The 22,005-nt window shown below is 51.8% G+C and overlaps 1 protein-coding gene across 3 annotated transcripts in view; it reads right to left on the reverse strand.

Annotated features, from left to right (window-relative positions):
• Positions 1-3,912: 3,912 nt before the first annotated feature.
• Positions 3,913-22,005, reverse strand: part of WWP2 (WW domain containing E3 ubiquitin protein ligase 2) — a 159,828-nt gene continuing 141,735 nt past the window's right edge. For all 3 annotated transcript variants that reach the window (XM_035024870.1, XM_035024869.1, XM_035024868.1), the window contains 14 exons: positions 16,451-16,505; positions 12,914-12,995; positions 12,199-12,327; positions 11,745-11,820; positions 11,364-11,435; positions 11,048-11,136; positions 9,077-9,236; positions 7,546-7,679; positions 7,074-7,214; positions 6,680-6,800; positions 6,269-6,373; positions 5,240-5,336; positions 5,004-5,076; positions 3,913-4,499 (listed from right to left, as the gene is read on the reverse strand). In XM_035024870.1, the coding sequence (XP_034880761.1) occupies positions 4,400-4,499; positions 5,004-5,076; positions 5,240-5,336; positions 6,269-6,373; positions 6,680-6,800; positions 7,074-7,214; positions 7,546-7,679; positions 9,077-9,236; positions 11,048-11,136; positions 11,364-11,435; positions 11,745-11,820; positions 12,199-12,327; positions 12,914-12,995; positions 16,451-16,505 (1,434 nt within the window). In that variant the 3' untranslated portion in view covers positions 3,913-4,399. The remainder of the gene's footprint in view (positions 4,500-5,003; positions 5,077-5,239; positions 5,337-6,268; positions 6,374-6,679; positions 6,801-7,073; positions 7,215-7,545; positions 7,680-9,076; positions 9,237-11,047; positions 11,137-11,363; positions 11,436-11,744; positions 11,821-12,198; positions 12,328-12,913; positions 12,996-16,450; positions 16,506-22,005) is intronic.

Consider the following 22,005-nt stretch of genomic DNA (forward strand, 5'->3'; position numbering starts at 1 on the left):
CTCAGCGGGGAGCCTGCTTCTCCCTCTCCCTCGCTCCCCCTGCTTGTGTTCCCTCTCTGTCTCTGTCAAATAAATAAATAAAATTTAAAAAACAAAACAAAACAACAACAACTTAGAGTAGATCATAGGGAAACGAGCTGGGGTAAGAACTTTGGGCACGCACTCCATTTTCTTTGGATGGAGCTGGGGCCTTGTTGATGCCAAGGCCGGCTGAAGAACCAGGAGAGCTTGCTATCTGCAAGCACACCTCTAAACAGAGACACAGAGATCTTTAGGGTTTTTCTAGAAGGGTGATGTGAGCCCCAATATAGAATGCCAGTAGGGTAGCAAGAACTGAGACTCCAGATCCAGGGAGGTCCCACCTTATGTAAAGTCTCACTGACACATGGGAGACCCAATGGAGATCTGGGGCAACAAAGGAAGTCCTATCAGCTCTTTACTTCCAAAATAACCTTACAGCTTTGGCTAATTACATCAGGAACTTATTATAGCATGTAGAGGTAGGGGGGCCTCTCTGCCTGCCTAGTTCTACCTGAAACACTTCAGAATAAGGAGAAGAAAATGAGGATATAAGAAAAGCAAAGAGAGGTACTTAGAAGCCCCCAGGGTGAAAGACTAGATGAGGAAGAAACAGTTGTATTATATTATACTATTAATTCTGGAGCAAACAATATTTATTTATATAATCATATAATATAGATGCTTTCTGTTGCTTTCAGCTTTTTAAATAAACCTTTAGAAAAAGTACAGATGATTTCCTTGTGATTACACAGTACAATGTTAAAAGAAAAAAAGAATTTGATCATGTAGAAGTAAAAGGACAGCTAGCCAAAGTCACGGGAGGGAATGCAGATGGAGTGCTGGAAGGGCAGCCAGGGGAGCTCAGATGCAGTTCTCAAAGTGGGGTGACAAGAGACCCTATCCATTGCTAAGGCTAGGAACACAGAAACCTTTTTGAGAGCCATGGGGTTAAACTCTATTGGACATTTAAAGTTCTATCTGGAAGGATACAAAAGAAACTAACAATCATAGCCTCTAGCAGGTGATCAGAGCCGAGGAACAAGGAACAAGAATAAAGGGGGGGGGGTGGTAGCCTTTCACTGCAGACCCTTTGTATCTTTGAATTTTAAAACTTTTTAAAATTTTTAAGTAAAAATAAAGGTAAGTCATCAACCATCCAACTTCCAGGACTGCCTCCCACACCCTGGAAGAGCAGCACCGCTGCGCAAGACCCGCCCAAGGACATTCGGTGAATGTCTGCAGCCAAGAGCAAACGGTTGGATGCAACCGTAATGTCCCTTAGGATGGAGATGGGCGTATTACAGGAACCATACTAGGGAATATCATGCAGTAAAGAATCATTTAGACCTATGTTGAGGAAAATGGAAAGGTTTCCTTAATACCTTGTTGAATGAGACAAGTGAGTTAACATAGGTAAGATCCCATTTTGGGGTATATCTAAAAATGATATGTATATATATGATCTGCATATGCACACTTTGTAGTACGGAAGGGCTCAGCAAACTTAACAGCAGTATATTTCTGAGGTAAAACTGGGGAGAGGGGCGCCTGGGTGGCTCAGTCGTTAAGCATCTGCCTTCAGCTCAAGTCATGATCCCAGGGTCCTGGGATCGAGCCCCATATTGGGCTCCCTGCTCGCTGGGAAGCCTGCTTCTCCCTCTCCCACTCCCCCTGCTTGTGTTCCCTCTCTCGCTGTGTCTCTGTCAAATAAATAAATAAAATTAAAAAAAAAAAAAAAGACTGTGGAGAACAGTTTCCATCTGAGCATGTCTTACTTGAATTTGTTATGGGATCTCTGCATAATGTGTAGACTTTTTTCAATCATTTTCTCAAAGCACAGCATTGCTCTGTCAAGTGAAAAAAGGCTTGGGAGGGGCGCAGTGAATTCGCAGAATAAACTCCAGGTAGGAACCACTCTGAACATCTCTGCCTCCCTTGAGAAGGGCAAGGCTTGATCAACGTCATTTCCATGTCAAATGCCTTACGACCCAACAGCATGGTGATCTGTCCCATCTGAATCCTTAAGAGTTCAGAAAAGTGGGGGGCAAGACCTCGTATGACCATTAGCTCAAGATCATGGCATCTCTCTGTCATTGTGGGACTCAGTAAATGCTTCTCGAATGAACAACTGCCCAGACACTGTCCCCAGGAGCTGGTTTCCAAAACCCCACCCGACCTGCAGCCACAGCTGTTCATGTTCTGGCCCCACAACAACTGTTCACAGAAACCGTGGCCTGGCAGGGGGAGGATGGGGGCGTCCAACCCTGACCGAGGGCTGCCCCCGTGACCCCTGCACAAGGACTCAGCCACCCATAAGTGTGACTGTCTCGGTTAATAACACACACATTTTAGGAAAAACCAGCAAGGTCACGAAACTTCCACCCCTATCTGGGCCTGGAGGGTCTACGGGGCCCAGAGGCCTCTCGTCCAGAGCACAGCGATTTTGTAGACATCCACACCAACACCACCCACAGCTGCTGATTTGTTTATTGCACGAGAAACTGGCAATACCAAGGCAAGGGGGAAGGCATTACAAAACCATCTGTTGACCAACCCAGAGCTACCGAAGGGCATTCTACACAACACCTCAGTTATATACATGTATGTACACACACGCACACACATGAACACACTCTGAATACCTAAGAGTCTCAGGCTTCCAAACCCCACACATCAGCTTGCACCCCAACCCCCCCAGGAGAGAGGGACACTGCAGGGAAGCACAGCAAATGACTCAAGGAAAGAAAAAAGGCTGAGCTCCGGTGAGCTGAGACACTCAAATCAGCACACGCAACAGAGCAGACACGGCTGTCCCTCCTGGGCGGCGAGGGGGGAGGTGGTGGGGAATAAGAAAGGATCTGGGGATGTGAGCCAGTCCTAAGAAGGCCCTGTGACTGGTCAGTGGGCCTGCCTGGGGTCCTAGGAAGCTCAAGCTAGTCTGCAGCTGGTGTTCAGTGAGAGAGCCCCAGGGGCCTAGACCAGGGAGCTCACGACCACCACCCCTCCAGCATCCCAGAGGAGCATGTTCGCCTTGCACATCTCCACACATGTCGGAGGCTGGCGGGAGCTCCAGAAACCGAGTCAGACCATGTGCGGCAGCTTGAGGCCCTTCCGCTGGTCTCCAAGTGCATCATTTGGCATGTGCAGATAAAGCCTCACTTCCAGGCAGGATGAACATGCTCTAGGGTGGCTGGGACACACTGCATTCTCAACAGGAGACTAATGGACCTGCCTGTAGCCTCAGGGGCTGGTACGGAATGACAGGGTCATCCACCCCCACATGCTCCATCACTTGGGGCAGCCTGAATAACTACATCTAGCAAAGGAAGTTCTCTACCAAAGGTGGCAAGGTTGGGTGACACCCAGGATACCACCCTCCCCTCCCTGTCAAGGCTTGGGGACTAGGCCGCTGTGAAGCTGGGCCGCCGGGTCAGGCCTGCCTGAGCTCACAGAACTGCCAAGGGGGTTCCTAAAAGGAGCAGCTGTTTGGGAAATTCTTGGACCAGCGGTGCCGGTCCCTCCAGGTCCCAGGGACTCCCGGTGTACCAGCTCCTTGACAGAAAGTGACAGCGGCATACCGACATCAAAACACAAAGTAACCCTACACACAAAATGCTTCAAGTTGATACAAAAGGGAAAAGAAAGTCTGAGGAAGTTTGTTGTTTCCAACCCACTCACACCCAAGCAGCTGGTACAACCCTTTATTCGCAGGAAAGAACAAATTGTCCCGCACCGAGTGCAGAGATGGGCCTCGCTGCTCACCCTCAGTGGCTGGGTCCTGCTGGGAAAGGCAGCGGCGGGCCTTGACCCAGAGCTCTCTCCGGGCGCGGGAAGAGTTCCTCTCCCTCAGACCTCCATTTTATACAGATCACTGGAATAGTTCTATTTAAAACAGAACCTCTTTTACTGACAAAGACCCTGGGCCTTCTCAGCCCAGAAGAGCTACCCCGAGTGAGCGGCCAGTGTCCTTCTTGCCTAACTAGCCCGTGAGAACCAGGGCTTCTGCTGCAGCTCTTCGGCACAAGGCCCCCTTCCCTGCACACTCATGCACGCCTAGCGCTGGTCTTAGGGGAAAAGGAGGAAGAGCTTACAGAGAGGGTCAGGCCTCCAGACTTTGCAATGGGTGACGGGGCCAAAGGTGACATGGGGGCTTTATTCCAGACTGCCACCAGTGGGTAGGATAAAGGAAGGGACAGGCAGGACCTCTTGAGGTCGGGCTCTGCTACCAGTCTGATGACAGTGTGGTCCCACACACGGCCACCACCTGGAGGGCGGGGGGAGGGTGGTTCCCAGGAGCTCTGTGGCCACTGGCGTCTCGGGCAGGAAGAACTCATGACTACATGTGCGCTGGGGGGTGGGGGGTGGGGGGCAGCCTCAGTTACTCCTGTCCGAAGCCTTCAGTCTCCTCAATGGCGTACAGCAGCTTCTCTTTCAGCTGTTCATAGCTCTTGTACGGTGGGAGATCCAGGCGGTTGAAACTGTTGAGAGAGGGAAGCACAACAGTCAGCAGAGGGAGGTCAGGGCTCCATGGCCCTGCCCCAGCCTGGCTACAGTGGGGTCAAAAGAGTTCACGTGACCGTGGCTCGACCACAACACCAAGTGGCCAGATGCCAGAACAGAGTCCTCGAGGGCCCTGCGGTGTGAGGCCTTCATGCTTCCTGTCCCTGCCCCCACCACCCCCCAGAAGGGTCAGCAAACAGGGCAGGGCAGCTGGAGAAATGGGGGCCTGGGCAGAGGGCACACAGGGAAGCAGCTCTTTGTCTAGTGGAACAGAAGTGTTTGAATATTTAATAGCTGGTGAGACCATGAGGACACGGAACTGCACCACAACCGCCACAAAATCAGAGGCCCCTCCTCTCCAATCCCAGGGCCACACAAAAGTTGCCGAAGTCCCTGAAGCTGCCCCACCCACAGGGCTGCCCTCAGGAATTCATCTGGTCTGTGAGGTTCTGGCCACCTCCCACTAAAACCAGCAGGCTCACCACGTGTGACTTCTGGGCAGCCAGGTTTCCTTGCCAACCTTGTCGATGCAAAACTTCTGTGGTCCATTGCTACCTGTTACCCAAAAAGAAACACGCCTCAGGACCACAGGACCACGCCTTCCGTGGGCAGGACCTTGACTCCACCCACAGATGGCTCAGGTCCTGCCCACTGACTCGCAGGGTGGGAGCAGACCTCAGGCCCACCCAGGGCCCCAGCAGGGCAAGGGAAGACATACCGATGAGTTCCGCAAATCCGCCAACAGGCAGGCGGCAAGTCCCAGTGACGAACTGCAGCAGTCGGATCCTCTTCTCGTTGTCCATCTCCTTCACCACCTAGAACGAACTCCACCAGTCAGAGCAGAGCCGGGCAACCCACGTGACCCAGAACCTTGCTCTAACCTGTGACTCCTGTCAGCCAGAACCCCTCTTTAGGGCTGAGAACACAAAGCCCGGGTTGCATCGGGGGTCAGAGCCACCATCCTTGGAAACCCCAAAGCCGCTCCCTCTGACAGGGTGTTTGGAGGCCAGTCCCACCAGCCCATGGGACATCTCTGGTCTCAAGGGCCCCTCGAGTCAGGTATTCTTTTCCCATCCAAGTTCTGCTTTGAAAAATATACTAAGGATGGGAGTGATTGCTTAATGGGTATGGGGTTTCTTTTGTGGGGGGAAATGAAATGTTCTGGAATTAGATGGTGGTCATGACTGCATCACACTGTGAAGGGCCAATGAACCGTAATACCTGAAAATGCTTAACACGGTGAATTTCATGGGATGGGAATTTTGCCTTCACAAAGAAATTTTTATTTACCTACTCTTTCTCATGTATGCTATGCTTCATAATGACAAGGACAAGACTACACATATAAAAGAATCAATTCATTATATCCAGGACTCCGAGCTCATTCAGTTTCTCTGGGGACAAGCACGTGCTGTCCCGTCCCCCCCCAGCTGGAAGGAAAACCACACAACCAATGGGAGCTTCCCTTCCTGCCTGCAGGCTCACCCTCCTGCCCGCCAAGGCTGACCACCAACATGTCCTGTCAAGAGCCCTGGACGCAATCCAGCTGCAACAGCTCTGTTCGTCCCAAGGCTGGGTTTCTCTTCTCCTTTCACAAAGTGAGGGGAGCGTCAGAGATGAGGGAGGTGACCATGAAACACGTGTCCTTGAGCCTGAGATCGAATCGGGTCTCTTTCCTGTGGCTGACTGCTAATACCCCTGCCCGGACCCTTACCCCAACCCCGCTGGGACGGGCCCCAGGACCTACCTGCCAGAACCACTGGATCTGCTTGCTGTTCTTGGTGTAGTGTCGGTAAATAGTGTTCTTCTGCCAGTCGCTCATGTCTATCTCTTGCATGCCGCAAAGCATTAGCTGCAGGGAGGACAGGTGTCAGCCGCCCAGTGCCAGCCCCCTTCCCGCTCACGAGCAGATCAAAGCATCCCAAACATCTTCATGATTTCTGCTGGCAGCGCTAATAACATGGGTGATACGAGTCTTGAATGTGGACGCCCTCAACACAAGTGTGAGAAACCCAATCACAACGATGTGCCCTGCTGCCTCGGTCCCGACGGAGTGTGAGGTTCTACTGGTGAGTTTCTCTGGAGACGCAGTTTGCCAACAAAGGGCACGACCGCCCCGGAGGCACAGGCTCCGGGCGCCGGCGACCCCAGCTCTCACCTCCAGCTCTTTCTCATCAAAGTAGCGCAACCACTCCAGGGGGGCCACCTCGTTGAAGCCATCCAGGAAGGCTCTGGTCTGCTCTTCCACGCCCCGGGTGAAACGCCAGTCGGTCAGCAGCCTAAAACCGAAGACCAGCCATCAGCGGAGCTGAGACGCACTGCTCGGGTGCAGCTTGGGCCTGCCAGGAGGCTGCTGTCACAGCGAGCGATCAGCTGAGAGGTGGCTTCGGCGCACCCAGAGCCAGTGGGCTGCCGGCCCCGGGCCCGACGCCAAATGGGAGGCTGTGATCCCTGGTGAAATGCACGGGGGGCCTGGGTGGAGGGTGCCCCAGAGACAGGGGTGGCTCTGCTCCCCTCCCCCCGCCCCCGGCTCCCCAGTGCTTAAAACTCACATGATGTACTCGTCCTTGTTCTCCTCTGTCACTCGGATGCTCTCACCACCTTCCTTGAGCTCGTGGGTTGTCACCTTGCCCAGGATCTCCATGTCCTGGATGAAGTACAGCTCTAGACCACACTCTTCCAGGTTGTTCTCTCTGGGGGCATGAGAGATCAAGAGGGAAGAGGTCTACCTTAGAAGCGTCTCCCCTCATCCTGCTCTGTCACTCACTTTAGTGCTCATGGGATGCTAGGACTCACAGCCTAAATCCAGAACAGCCGCAGGAGAGAATTCTGGAGCTGCCCGACAGGGAAGCCTAGGAGCTGCGCACCTCCACAAGCACTTATAAAGCCCATCTTTATGGGCTCAGAGCCATTCTGGCAGAGAAAATAAAGGCCTACTCCCCAACTTTGGTACCCCAAGGCCACCATGCACAGTTGTGTTGGAGATCCCTCTCCTCCCAGCACAGCACAAAGGAGAGGACTCACTTGATCCAGACAATAGAGTTGTAGAATTCGGGGTCGATAGATTCCAGGTCCTTCAGGGTTGGTCTCTTGTTGAGCATCCGCTTATAGAAAGGGAGGGTGAAGCCTGTGTCAATGAACTTTCCATGGTACAGAGCCTGAGGAAGAAGAGACAAGGCCAAGGGTTTTGGTCTTCTTAGGACACTGCCCGAGGCAGGCTCTTGGATGCTCCACACCAAAGCCCAACTACTGCCACCTACCCTTTCTCCCCAAGAGCAACTGTGACCTTGGGACAGTGTCTCACCACAGCTGCAGACCACAGGGGCAGGCAGAGCTGGCCTACTTAGGAACGCACTGCCTGCCCAGCACGCTTGCCCGCCAGCTCCCTGCTCTAGCAGAGATCTGCCCCACGCTTACGGACAGCACAAGCCCAGGTGGCAGCCCTGACGAGTGAGTCAGTGACGCTCAGAGCTGGGCAGCAGAGGCAGCCAAAAATAATGCAGACGCTGTCAACGGCGGGAGCTGGCGGGCCAGTGGTGAGTAATAGTCTAGGGTTTTACTGGTCTGTCCTGTCGGCTGCTGGGCCAGGCGGGTCTCTAGACCTGGGAAGAATGTGCCCACTTCCTGAGCCCAGCACCTTGGCCAAGAACTTCCAGACAGGGGAAGGCACATATTTAGTCATGGCTCTTGGGTTCTCGCGGGCAGAGCATTCAGGAAGTCAGGAGGAAGCAAAGGAAAATTAGCAATGAAACAAACTACCAAATATGGCAGAAGGACTGTGGCTACTATGGGCTCCCCTTTCTCAACCCTGGTTCTCTACCCTCAGGAGACACTCGAAAGGATGCACGTGACATGATGCCCTCCTCTATTCATACTGTGTTCCTATTTCTAGATAAATACAGTACCGTGACTCCCCTTTCCCTGATGACGATGCCTCCTACATCCTGACCAGCTGGTCTACCAGGCTCTGTTCTAAGCTAGTGTTGATTCCAAATCCCCTTCCAGAAGGCCCAAGTGTCTCAGGCAGACATTCCCTAACACTCTCACCCGAGGGTTGTGACAGACGGTGGTACCCCACCCCGCATCTTCCCTCCCCCCTGCAAGAAAGACAGCAAGCGGGCAGTGTTTGCCATGCCAACATCCTCGACAGGGTGGACGCTGAAAGTTAAGTGATGTCCATGGCCCAGAAACCCTGGGCTATCACTCAACAGCCCCATGATCCAAGGCAACGTTTTGTCAAAGAGACTGTTAACTTTTGCAGGTAGGCTGGGGTGAGGGCAAGACAATGCTTTTAGGCTCTTTTTATGGGTACATCAGCCATTGTTGATCCTACACAAATCAACACAAGAAAACTCTCTCAAAGCCCCTGGGGGTGCCACTGAGGGAGCTCTGAACTATCTCCAGAACTCTCTCCAGCTTTTTGCATTTCTTGTTAGGTGCTGTGTGAGGAGAAGCGTGGGGCTCAGAGACAGGGCATCCACTGCAGGTCGCTGTCGGTGTATCCGGCCTCCTTGGCTGCCGCCCTCTCTAGAGATCTCACAGCCGTGCATCTTACCATAGCGATGAATCGGCCAATAAAGCGGAAGTAGGTGAGGTGGTCAGGGTTGATGGAGGAGGCAGGGTTGATCTGCAGGCAGTAATTGTTCTTCCCGGCATATTCAAATAAACAATACATGGGGTTGAGCACCTCATGGGACAGGAGGAAAAACCACTCCCTATGAGAGAAGACAAAGAAAAACAAGAGTAATGGATCCCTTCCTGCACAACTGCACTGTAGATGTGACTCTCTTCTGCTGTCCTGTTTTGGCTAGTTTGGAGACACGGGTCCCTGGGAGTCGAGCTCCACTGGGATGAACACCTGGTATAACCTGTATTAACAGCAGGTCAGTGAGCAAGGGTGAACCAGGACAACTGCACTTGTAGACAGTGCTCAGGAAAGCCTCGTGCATGTGTCTGGGCTCCCAGGTGATGCATTCCAGGACTTTACATCCGTTATCCAGTGTGGCTGATGGCAAAGGAGCTTTTGGTACCCCGAGGCCACCATGCACAGTTGTGTAGGCTGTGCATTGTACAAGAGCACTATGTTAAAATATCATAGATTTGCACGTTTATTACAATTTTCCTGCATACAGCAGTCAACCTGGTTTTTTTCTTATAAAACCAAAATATCATGACCATTTCCCAACATGGAAGTGTCTTGAGAAAGAGCATCTTTTCTAAATCTTGCAAAGGTGCTGTAGGAAACAGCTCCCCCCCCCACCCCGTTTCCACCCTGAGTAGGCAGCATGAAATGAATACACAGTAACATGTTCCTAGGTCCTGATGCATGAAAACTCTGTAATCCGTGCTGCCTCTAGATTACAAACCTCACTCCCATTAGCTATACAAAAGGTATCTCATTTCCCTTGCTCTTTGCCCTCCCCTCACCCTAGACCCCATCACCATACCCTTTCCCACACTTCCATGCATTTGTCTGAACCAACACCCATGCCCTGGCATCTCTTTGTGGCCTAGGTACAAGCCTCGAGCCAGAATTCAGGGTCCTTTCAGGCTTGAGCTAAACCAGCAGGGGGACATCCCAAGGGGGCCAGTCCCTGGCTGCTCGTGGCCGGGCAGACGAGGAGTCCTTCGATGCAGAGGGTGCCTCGGTATCCTGTCCGTGGTTCTACCCTGTGGTAGAACAGCATGACGTAACCTACCATAGGGTAAAACCACTGGCAGGACACAGAGAGACAGACACACACGGGGTGGGAGCCACACCACCAAGCAGAGCCTGGAGAGAAGGTCACCATGGTCACCACAGAAAAAGAGCAATTGATCCACAGGGGCCAACAAGGAGGGCAGGGCCACCAGCAAACAGAGGACCAGAAATAAGTGAACCCAACACCAAGAGAGATGTCCCCACACCATGAGAGGTCAGTGAGCTGAGCAGTCACCACAGGCCAAGGTGCTCCTTCTCCCTGCTAGGGGACTTCAGCCCCATGATCCAAGGCAACGTTTTGTCAAAGAGACTGTTAACTTTTGCAGGTAGGCTGGGGTGAGGGCAAGACAATGCTTTTGGGCTCTTTTTATGGGTACATCAGCCATTTTAACTTTATTGACCCTATGCACGTGATGTGTAGTGAGTGCTGATCAAGGCCCTCTGGATGGTGACCCAACTTGCATGTGGCACGCACACACCAACACACCAGATTCAACCTGGCCCAGCTGCCTCAAGAACAGAAGCCCAGGGTCGATTTCGAACGGAAACCATAGGACACCAATATTTAACCACTGCCCACTGGTGCAGCCAGACTGGTTCAGGTACAGAAATCACACACCACTGTCCCTGTGAAGCGCCCAGCCTCTCCACAGACCAGTAACTCAAGGGTTAATGCCCAGCCCACAAGGGGACCCCAGGACGTGGACTGGCCCCACCCATGCCGACTCCTGAAGGTGCCTCAGAGTTTTGGGAACCGATCTGAGCAAGGGGGGGCAGCTTTCTGGCCGCGAGCACTAGAGCCGGGGGAGACGGGGGGCAGCTCACCTGGCGATGCCCCCGTAGTCCAGGCCCTCCTCACCCCGCATGATGATGTAGAGTCGGCGGCGCAGGTCATAGGGCTTCATGTTCATGATCTGGGGAGACAGAGCATCGTGGCCAGCCTGCCACTCCCCGCTTCCATGGTGGACCGGGGGCAGGGGGCAGGGAATTCTAAGTCCTGCTCTTCCGCAGACACTTGTCACCAAGGCCCACACCCTGGAAACTCTACCATGTGGGGCTAACAGGCCACATGATCGAAGATGGGGTGGTGTGAGGGAGCCTTCTCCTCGCTGGGTCTTAGACACCATGATTATTCTCTAACCTGTTGGAAAGAATCCTCGAAAAGCGTCTGCCTGGAAACACTGATCTTCACATGGCTGGGGAGGGCATTTGACTGAAAAAGAAAAAAAAGGAAAAAAAGAAAACCAACCCCGAATCAGGACCTCAGTGGTCACTATTCAGTCGGGTCTCCTGTCTGTACAAACAGGCTTCCCCGTCTCCCTGGGCAAGTGGCGGAGAGCCTGGTACCCCAGAAATGGGAGCTGGTTGTCGGAAGACGATGTCTGACAATGCTCAGGGCAGGACAAGTAACCGGCCCACACCTGGGACGCAGGCATCTCAACACCTCTGCGAGACTGGGAAATCATGCCAAAGTAACTCGGTCAACCCCAGTGTCTGGGGGAGGTCCGGTCCCAGCACTCACGTGGCAGAGGAAACGGAACTGGTGATACTTCCACCGAAAACTTCGGTCATAGGCACCAGGGGAACCTTGCTTCGTCCTGGGGAGAGCAAAGATGTTCTAGAACCCACGTGATTTCTCAAAAATTAGCAAAAGTTAGCCCTGAGGAAAGCTGATGCTATGTTAAAGACCAGAAAGGTGGGCATAAAAGAAAGGAAATAACTGGCATTTCTGTAGACAGATTTGAGAAGTAAAAACAAAAACCAGAAATAAAGCCAGACCTCTTGCTTTTAGAGAAAGACCACTAGTGTTATTCCGAATAAAGAGGACAGCCCCCCTCCCCACTCCTCCAGATCCTCCTGCCATCCCCTCTACTGTGACCCCAAAATTAGCCACCAGAGGGCAGTAAAAGGAGAAGGACAAGGATAAACCCGGACCTTGCGAACAGATACTAAGGTGGCCTGTGGGAAGTCCTTACCCAGACTCAAACCCTGGTCGAGGATCCTTAAAGGTGGTGGTGCGTGTATTGTGGTCCACAAAATAGCGTACCCCTTCACTGGTGTACTTCATCTCCCACCCCGGGGGCAAAGCTGGTTCCTGGATCATCCTGGAAACACAGGAAGAGAGGAGTTATGAGCCAAGCTCTCCTTCTGGGCCTCAATGCTTAGGAGGCTGGGGTTCCCCAACTGCTGCTTTCTCTCTGCTTTTACCCGGGCTCCGCACAGCCCTTGAAGGTGGCCTTTGAGGAAAGGCACCTGGTACCACCCAAGTCATGAGGACAGTTCTGGAGCAGAGAGAGGTCATGTACCAGCTCTGGGTAGATGGCCGTGGCCTGAGTGGCCAACCAGCAATCGTGAGACTCCACACGCCGCTATCCTAGACTAGCTTCTGGAGGGTGGGGGTGCAGAGGTTCCTTCAAACCTCTTGAAATCACACTATTAGCAGCCTGCACAAGTGGCAGAGACCAGCGATACCCGCCAGTCGGGCCACTCTCTATCCATCAGGAAGGTCAATTTAAGAAGCCACGTTCAAGGCTCATTAGGCAGACACTATATGGTAAGAGTCTTGGGGTACTGGTGTGTAGCTAAAGATCCCAGAATATTGACCAGAGAGGACCAACGCAGGTCAGGGCACTTGGCCAACACTGGAGCTACACGGGGCCTACACGGGGCCAACCCGGCCCAAGTCCTTACCCCTGGGTCCGAGGGTCCTCCCACTGGGTAGTGCGTGTGTTATGGTTCACGTAATACACCCGTCCATTGTCCTGTCTCTTCTCTGCCATGGGAGAAGAAAGAAAAGAGGACAATCAGCTTGAAACATCTGGAGCCCACGTCCACTCCCCTCTCCGGAGCACCGGTCCGAATTTCTGCTCCCATTCCCCACCTGTCAGAAAAGTTTAACCGCTGAAAGCCTCGCTCACTCACATCTCTCACTGTAAAGAGGACAAAGAGAATCTTTCCCTATTGGGGAGTGGGGGAAGGATAAACACATTTCCAACTCAAGATCCAGCACTGTCTTTGGTTGGTTGATTCGTTGGAGGGAAGGGGGCGGTGTGGCAACAGGGAAGGGGAGCAGCCCAGCTGAAACCAGAGGCCTAATTGCATCCAGCTGTGTGCAAAGTGGAGGCACGGCCAGGCTCCCCTCAACCCGGTCCCCACCCCAGTCCCTCATGGGCTGGTCTCTGGTCCTGCCACTGCTCCATCCAAACCGGGTCACGGGGGGGGGGGGGCGGCTGCATTTTCCTTCATATCCTTTTGATCAGCGCTCTGTACCACAGGGCCTATCTACCGTCCACCTTATCTCTTTCCCCCTGCATAAAGGCAAAGCTTTGTTCTAAAACTCTCACATCTCAGCAAAACTGCTACACCGCACGTGTGCATTATAAATGCCTAGGGCTGCGGGCACTTACAATGCCCACTTGTTCCTACACCTAAGTGTGTGCTTCGAGCCACGGCAGTGTTTGGGGGTGCTCAGACATACTGCCCCTGTCCTCTGGACAATCCTTACTCTCTCCCCTCTCTTGGGGCTTGGGTGCTCACGGGTGGGAGTCTGGGCAGACCCAACTCTAGCTGGTGATTCCGGGCTTTGAGAGGTGTTGAGAGGGGTGCCCCATCAGGTCCAAGTGGATGACAGGCTGCGAACCCAAGTGAGGTCAGCTTTCCCAGGAAGTTCTTGAGCCTTCAAATCTGTTTCTGTCCCCCAAACAAATGATGCAAATGGCCCTCCCTCTTTTACAATGAAAGGGCGAAATTAAAGAAATAAAAATAATTAGTTCCAGAAGTGAGGGGGAAACCAAAAGCTAAAAAAGGCACAGAACCGAGGAGCCCACTCCTCTCCCCTCAAGCATCAGGTTGCAACGTTCTCAGGAAAAACCCAGGGTCTTGGACTCTCTGCCTTACGTGGTATCCGTTACTTGACAGAAATTTTTAAAGCACAGACAAAAGGAAAGAAAGAAGATGCCCAAAATTATGACAGAGCCACCGTCACCTCAGCTCAGTTTATGGGACTGTCCCACAGAAGGCAGGCTTCCCAAGAAGGTTCTGAGGAAAAGGAGAAGCTGTTCCCATCCCAGAAGCTTCTGCTTTGAACTAGATCCTCTGTGTCTGCTCTGCCAAGGGTCAATCAAAGCCAATGCTAATCAACAGGCCAGGAGATCGGTCCAGCCGGCCTGGGGGCTATGCACTCGCTGCTGTGGGCGGAGGTGGGGGCTACTGGAACTGCCTCACTGCATGCAATTTCATAGTCTGAGGGCTCAGAAAGTCCTGAAGTGAGCTTGCCTCCTTTGGGAAGAAGCAGATTTGGAAGCGTTTAGTCACATGTGCAGGGTCAAGGCAGCTGAAGAGATATGGATCTAAACCCAAGGTGTCCTGAGCCCTGGGTGTAGGGAGAACCGTGGGGTCTCTCCTGGAGGAGCAGAAAGGGACCTAGGACGGTGAGCAGGAGAGCCCAGTAGATTTGATCGCGGGCTCCTACTAAATGCAATTCTCACTTGGTTCTGCTGCTCTTCCTGTTCGCTGAACTCTCCTTGGGAAGGTGGCCCTGTCCCAGCCCTGAAAAAGCCAACACAGAGCCCAAAGGATCTGCTTAGGGAGGTTCCCTGGCCCTCGGCCGGATGTTCTTTCTTCTCAGTTTCATACGAATATAAGCTTGTGTGTTTTCCTGGTCGTATGTAAACACCGCTGACTTTGCCATGGCTCCTCTTCCCATCTCAGACATTCCACACTTGGCTTCTGGGAGCTCTTTTCGAGGCGCTAAAGCTGCTCTTACTTGGTGACCATCATGTAACAGAACCTGCACAGAAATCAATCATTTGACGCTATAGATCCACGAGCAACTCTGGGTCCCTGGCTCCAGGTCACAGCGTCTATTGGCTGCCAAACAACACCACGGATTCTTGCTTAATCTGAAGCGTTCTCCCCTGCCTCGCCTGGGATCCTGTGTTCGACTCCTCAGACTGGACTGGCTGCTGATCTCTGAGATACCAGGGACCTTTCATCAGTTCAAAGAGCCAGGTGGATGATCTGTGTGCGTAAGGGATTCCCTAGCTGAAAATCAAGAACTGTCTGGATGCCCCACTAACCAATATGTCCCCCTAGAAGGTCTACAAGGTCCTTCCAGGGCTCTGGAATGCAGTGGTAATGCACTAAGTGACACCCTGTGGGCCCAAGGAGGGGGGTGATGCAACCTGGTAAATTACTACCAGGGAGTAGTGTGTCTGTACCAGGGGGTTCCAGCTGAAAAGCCATACTTTTCCAGTTCATGCTTATCCTATCATCGTCCGCTTCTCCATCTTTATTGGGGAGCGTGCCCCTGCCCAATTTTATATCACATGTGCACACCACCAAATTAGCATCTACTGTCCTCCACCGGCCCAAACAATACATTAAATCCGACACCTGCTGATTCTTGCAAAAAACTGCCCTCTTCCACCCCCAGGGACTCTTTCTGTACTGGCTCAGAGCTGCAGAATGCACTGAGTCTCACCATCTCTCATGACCCCTTTGTGCATCATCACTCCTACCCAAAATAGCCACAAAGCCCATAATTTCTCCCAAGTCATACATGTCCCTCCTTCTAACTCACTATTGGCAAATCACACACCGGAGCTAAAATTCTCCAGTTGATGAGGAGAATCCAGCATGGTACTATTAACCAGCAACGATGCACTTTCACTGAGTTGCCACCCAGCACTCAACTCTCTCAACTGCTTCCCTCTGGCCTCTTTCACAACTGTGTCACAAAGAAAAAGGGTGGCTTTCTTTAGACAAAATTAGGCTGAAGTCCTCCAACATCTCAGCTGCAAAGAAAGTTTTGGTGGGGTGGCTCCTCCCAATCACACAGCCACAGACCTGAAACCAATGCACCAGCGAGTAAGCCGGCGCCAGAATGTCTTAGTCAATGACAGGTCGGATGGGTGGGTAGACAGTTCAAGGTCAGGACCAAAACCCAACAGTCCCATGGCCGCCCAAGGGCTCTGTCCGCAGGGTCACACTCCTTCAGCCATGGCGGGTGAATGCTCCAGGGGTGCAGGGGAACTCAACTGCCTTCCCAACCTTCCAGCTCCAACGTCTGTAACTACTCAGGCTGGGCCTCCCCACGGAGCGTGCTGGCGAGAAGCGAAATGGGCAGCTGAGGGCTGGGAGTGAGGAAGCCGCTCAGGGAAAGACAACAGAGCACAGTGGGGCATCAGCTGACAGACGGCTGAGTACACGGAAGAACTCGGTACTTACCCCAGCCAGGAGGGAGGGGGCCCAGTGGGTCATGGTCAGTCGAAGTACTTGAAGACTAAACACAAGAAACACAGCAGAACACAGAGGTTAAAAAAAGCCGCCGGTTAAAAATAAGTCGATCGATAAAAATAAAAATGCCAAGGACTCGTTTTCATATTTGAGCACTTGGTACACAGGCTACAGTGGGGCCTGAGGTGACATCCCCTCCTCCCAGAAGTTTTTCTCCAAAAAGAAAAACCGAAAAAGAGCCCCCCACACGGAGGGCCCTGACAGGTTTTGGAGAGGGCGGAGCGAGGGGGAGGAAGATGCGTGCAGGGCAAGGTGGGCCAGGGCTGTGGAGGCAGAGAGCCGGCCCCAGGCCTGCCAGAAGGGCCTGGGCCCGACGGCCCCGCAAGCTCGGCCGGTGCCTCTGCTCTCGGCTCCGGCTCCCCGGCGGCCAGGGCGACTGAAATCACCACCACCTCCAACTTTCTCCAAGAACCACACACGGGAGGGGAAAAAATATCGCAGGCCTTTCCAATGAAATCATTCCCACAAGCCCTGCCCACGCCCAGAGCTTCCTGGCTGGGGGCTGGGCCCTCCTCCCTCCACCTCCCTCCTGGGTGCGCTGGCAGAGGGAGCAGCCGTGGTGTGCAGAACCGGCCCAGACTGAGGGCACATTCATGCCCCAGGCCCCTCACCTCCCCCAGGAATGTTTTGCTTCCCTTCACAAAGCACCTTTATTCTCCCCCAGCCTGAACCTGAAGTTGCTTAGTGTTCTGTGTGTGCCTGTCTGGGGAGGTGGGGCGGGGGCGAGGTGGCAAGCGAGCAGGAGAGACAGGAGAAAGAAGGCGGGGGGGGGGGGGGGGGGGGGGGGACTCCAGGCCTTCAGGGCCACTGTTTACATTCGCACCCCCCCAGCCCCAGCCTAATTCTGCTGGGAGATGCGTGGGGCAGGGCTGCAGTGGACAGAGAGCTCTCATATCCTGCAGGGAAGGGGGCTGTTGTCAAACACTCTTCATAGTTAAATAAAACAAGTCTTGTTCCGTTGTTCCACACTTGCTTGCTTGCTCTTTTTTCTTTTCTTTTCTTTTTTGCTGAAGCATTTTTATTTCACTTACTAAAACTTAATCGTCGCATGAAGGGATCAAGTTCTCAGTGCAGACTTCGGGCTGCCCGGCTGGCTCTGTCTGGGGGCGACGGAGCCACACACGGGCAGGACGATGAATGGGGCTCAGTCTCGGCTTGAGAAAACATTGGTGGAACTCAACTGCCAACGCACACGCGCCCCCCGCTTCACAGCCGGCCCCCCGCCCCCAGCTGAAAGGACAGAGAAACTTTCTTTCCAAGGTGACAACACAAGCAACTCTTCCAAAGCAAGTTCCAACAGAGATGTTTAAGTCTGGAAACCATAGGTTCCTTGATGGGACAGAGCCCCCTTTCAGCAAAGGACCACCTGCCCAGCAGAATGAAACTGCACGAAGGTGTGGGAAGCTGGGCTGTGCTCGATTTAGGGCCCCCGTTACCATCGTCCTAGAGGACGTGCTCAAACCACCACCCCAACTCAGATTTGTCTGATGGCTACTGAAAGGGAGCTCCCAGAGGTCATTCTGGTAAAAGTGCGGGGGGCGGGGGTGGGCTGCAGCATCTCCCAAAACCCAAGTTCCTCCAACCTTGTTAACACAGAAGAGCAATAGCTATAAAAAAACATTCGGTAACAGAAGGAAAGGAACTAACTTGTGAAATACACGTGCATTTCAGATAATGAAGCCAAAGAGAACTCAGTGGGTCATAAGCTGTAGCAAAAAGGAAGAAATACAGAAAAGGTCATTTTTAAAAAAATAAAAGAAGCATTCAGAGCGAAACTGTTCGCTGGTTCAAGTCTTTTTTTTTTTTTTTTGAATGAGTGGATAACCCATAAAGCAGTCACGGGCTCCAGTGGGAAATTAGCTCCCAACTGGTACCAACTGGGCTTCAGTGGACTGATGGTCATCTTCTGCATAACTCGACAGATCAACAGACCAATCTTTACTGACAGCCTCCGTGACCCTCATTGAGCTAGAAACCAAAAAATATTTATCAGCTATCAAATATTTCCTTTTCCAACACCAGGGCACCTACAGTGTAGGCACAAACTTAAAGAACAGCCAGTCAGATGCTCCCACTCAGAACTTCCGGGGAACAGCAGGAAAGCACGGGGTCTGCTGGAAATGACTCACTGCTGTGGGAGAGTCCACAGTCCTCGGGAGCAACAAGTGTTTAATGGCAGCACAGCAGGGCAATGTCCTGCACAAACGATTCCTTTGCCCAGCCTACCCCTGGTTTCTGCTGGAGCTTGGTTCTTCATCATTCTGTTCATTCATTCTCATTTGGTAAATTCCTTTTTGGCCTAAGTTTAACCAAGTGGATTTCTATGATTCATCAAAATCAACTACAACTTGTATACAAAGCACAGGGAGGAGAATAAAAAAACTATCAACTCTTGTCTTTTTCTTTCTTTCTTTCTTTCTTTTAAGTAGGCCCCATACCCAGCGTGGAGTCCAATGCAGGGCTTGAATTCCCAACCCCTGAGAACAAGACCTGAGCTGAGATCGAGTCCGACGCTTAACTGATTGAGCCACCCAGGGGCCCCAACCTTCTTCTTGATCCTTGCCTTTTTTTTAACTGCATACAATGTTGGCTCTCTTTCACTGTACTGTTGCTTTTTTAAAAAAATTTCTTTGGCATTGTCCTATTCTCATCCTATCAGATCCACACACCCCCAAAACCTGTGAAAAGGGGAATAGAAGAGGAAGCAAGAAGGAAGGGAAAGTGACCAGAGATCGGTAAGCATGAACAACGCATGAGAAGGAGTCAACGAAAGCTGACATTCACAACAATTTGACCGCTTGCAGTTAAAGCAAAGCACTTAACTATTTGGGACATTTCTTCCCTAACGTACATAGTACAACTTGAAAAATAAGAAAAGGAAGTGGACAGAAAGAAGCCAAAGAGAAACAAAAAATAAGAGCTACACACCATGACCTGAAAACCAAAACCCCAAATCTCCAGTAAGTCAACCAACTGCCCCTTCTCTTCTCCCACATTTCCCCTAAAATGAGTGATCCTAAGTATTGCTTGGAACACAGCCAGAGAAGCACAGAGAAAGGGGCATGGAGGGATTACAGTCGGAAGAAAGATCCTGGGATGTGCAGGTGACTCTCAGCGACAAGACAGTTTCCTTTACTAGTAGGAACAGAAAGCAACACTACTGAATTGTTTTCCTGGTAACTGTCCCTCGCTTGGGACATCTGAGGTGCAGGCCCCGAGCCAGACAGCTCACGTTGAGTTCAATTCCCCCAGGGACTGAGCACTAAGTTCCAGTAATATTTTAAGATACAAACTCAGAAATAAAGAATGTCTAGCAAATACAGCCGACGGCAAGAAAGGCTCTGGGAAGGGCATAAAGGTTACTGTATAGAAGGCAGGCTCCTCTTTTAAGGATCTACCCCATGGGTGCAGAACAAAACCCAGGTGTTTGAGAGTTCAATCCAAGGGGCTCTCTGCAGAGTAAGAAATGAGACTTGTCTGTTTCTGGATAATGCAATGTGGCATCCACACATTAGGAGCCACAGAATGATCTTTTTCAGTCCTGAAGACACTGGCTACCTCCTTTGGTTCTTTTTTTTTTTTTTAAGATTTTATTTATTTATCTGACAGAGAGAGAGAGACAGTGAGAGAGGGAACACAGCAGGGGAAGTGGGAGAGGGAGAAGCAGGCTTCTCGCAGAGTAGGGAGCCTGATGCAGGGCTCGATCCTAGGACCCTGGGATCATGACCTGAGCCAAAGGCAGACGTTTAATGACTGAGCCATCCAGGTGCCCCCAGACTGTGGTTCTTAAGGGAGGACCAAAGCTGGGGTAATGGGAGTGCTTTGGAAACAGGAGTAGGCACAATGCACTCTAATGGACGGACATCCCCATGGAACCACAGCAGGATCACAGAAGAGCGGGCATAGCGAAACTGTGAGGGCAGAACACAAGTATGTACATGATGCTCACAAGAAACAAAGGCACGCTGGGGCATTAAGAAATGGAAGCATATCAGAAACAAGGGAACAATGGGCGCCTGGGTGGCCTCGGTCGGTTGGGCGACTGCCTTCAGCTCAGGTCATGATCCCAGGTCCTAGGATCGAGTCCCATGTCAGGCTCCCTGCTCAGGGGAGCATCTGCTTCCCTCCCTCCCTCTGCCTGCCTCTCTGCCTACTTGTGATCTCTCTCTATGTCTCAGTCGGATAAATAAATGAAATCTTTAAAAAAAAAAAAGGAAGAAAGGAAGAAAGAAGGGAACAATAAGAGAAACTGAAAAACGTGTGTGATGAGGCAGATGGCAGGAAGGAACTGTGGGAGACTGTGATGTGGGGTTCCCCTGGCTTCCATCTTGAACTGCATTTCGTGTTCTCTCGAGAGCAAGTAGAGAAGAACGAGGTCTTGGTTTCAGCCCAGCAGCAGGAGGAGGAGGAGGAGGGGAAGCCGCTGGTACAGTATCAGCTCTTAAGTCTTCCGAGTCAAACCCTGGGCCAAGGCCAAACCCCAAAAGAACTGTATGAAAGCGACTCTTCTTACTTATAACCAAGACATGGCACCGTAGCAAACGAGGGGCAAAGCAAATCCAGGGGAGAGGGAAGTCAACAGAGCGACATTGAAAGCTGACCCAAAAAAGATTCCTAACACGTTTTTCAATATGAATCTTGTTTCACAGAGAAAAGGGAACAATCACCTCCATCCAGAACCCTCCTGAATCCCAGCCAAGCTGAGAAAACCAGTTTGGAGTACTCAAGAAAAAAAATGTTTCCTTCAACGGGACCCTCCAAGGTGAAGTTCAACCTCTGCGTGCCCGGGATGACGCTGCCAGAGCGATAGAGGTGGGCCAGAGAAGTGGATGTTCCAACAGACCAAGTGAATCTGACCTCCAGAACCTGCCCTCTCACACACCAAACATCTCAGTCAACCGACAGGACATATCTGGTGCATTGTAAAGCAAAAAAGATTTCTTTAAGAGATTTTTTTTTTTTTTTTGAAATTAGAGAAGCTGAGTAAGCAGGGAGACAAAATGATTGTGAGACTCCTAGAACGTGTCCTTGTCTCTAAGTCAAAAGCCAGAAATGCCCGGACCTTCCTAGTTTTATAGCCACGACCACCCAAAGAGTAGGTAAAGTCTTTGGGGCCTAGCTCTGGAGGAACAATTTCTGAAATGCAGAGAATGACTGGATTCCACCCAGTTTTGAAACATGCCAGAAGTGGATGCCAGGCAAGTGTGAAAGGGGCTGTGGAGTGCAAGCTGGGCATAAGAACCCCCAGGGCATGGATTAGAGACAGGCATTCCAGCTGACCTCAACACAACATAATGTGACAAACATCGTGCTTTCTGTTCATTCATACTAAGGAAACTGAGGTTCCTCATCAGTTTACTCGCTATATGATGAGCATCAGCCCCCACAGAGAGGAGAGGAGACAGGCCTGCCCAGGGGGATGACACCATCCTCTATGATTGATGGTGTAGCTCCTGCTTTGGGTTAGCAGGGAAAAAGCTGCAAAC

The sequence above is a fragment of the Mirounga leonina genome, unplaced genomic scaffold (assembly GCF_011800145.1).
Source record: "Mirounga leonina isolate KUSES-001 unplaced genomic scaffold, KU_Mleo_1.0 Mir_180, whole genome shotgun sequence".
Taxonomy (NCBI): Eukaryota; Metazoa; Chordata; class Mammalia; order Carnivora; family Phocidae; genus Mirounga; species Mirounga leonina.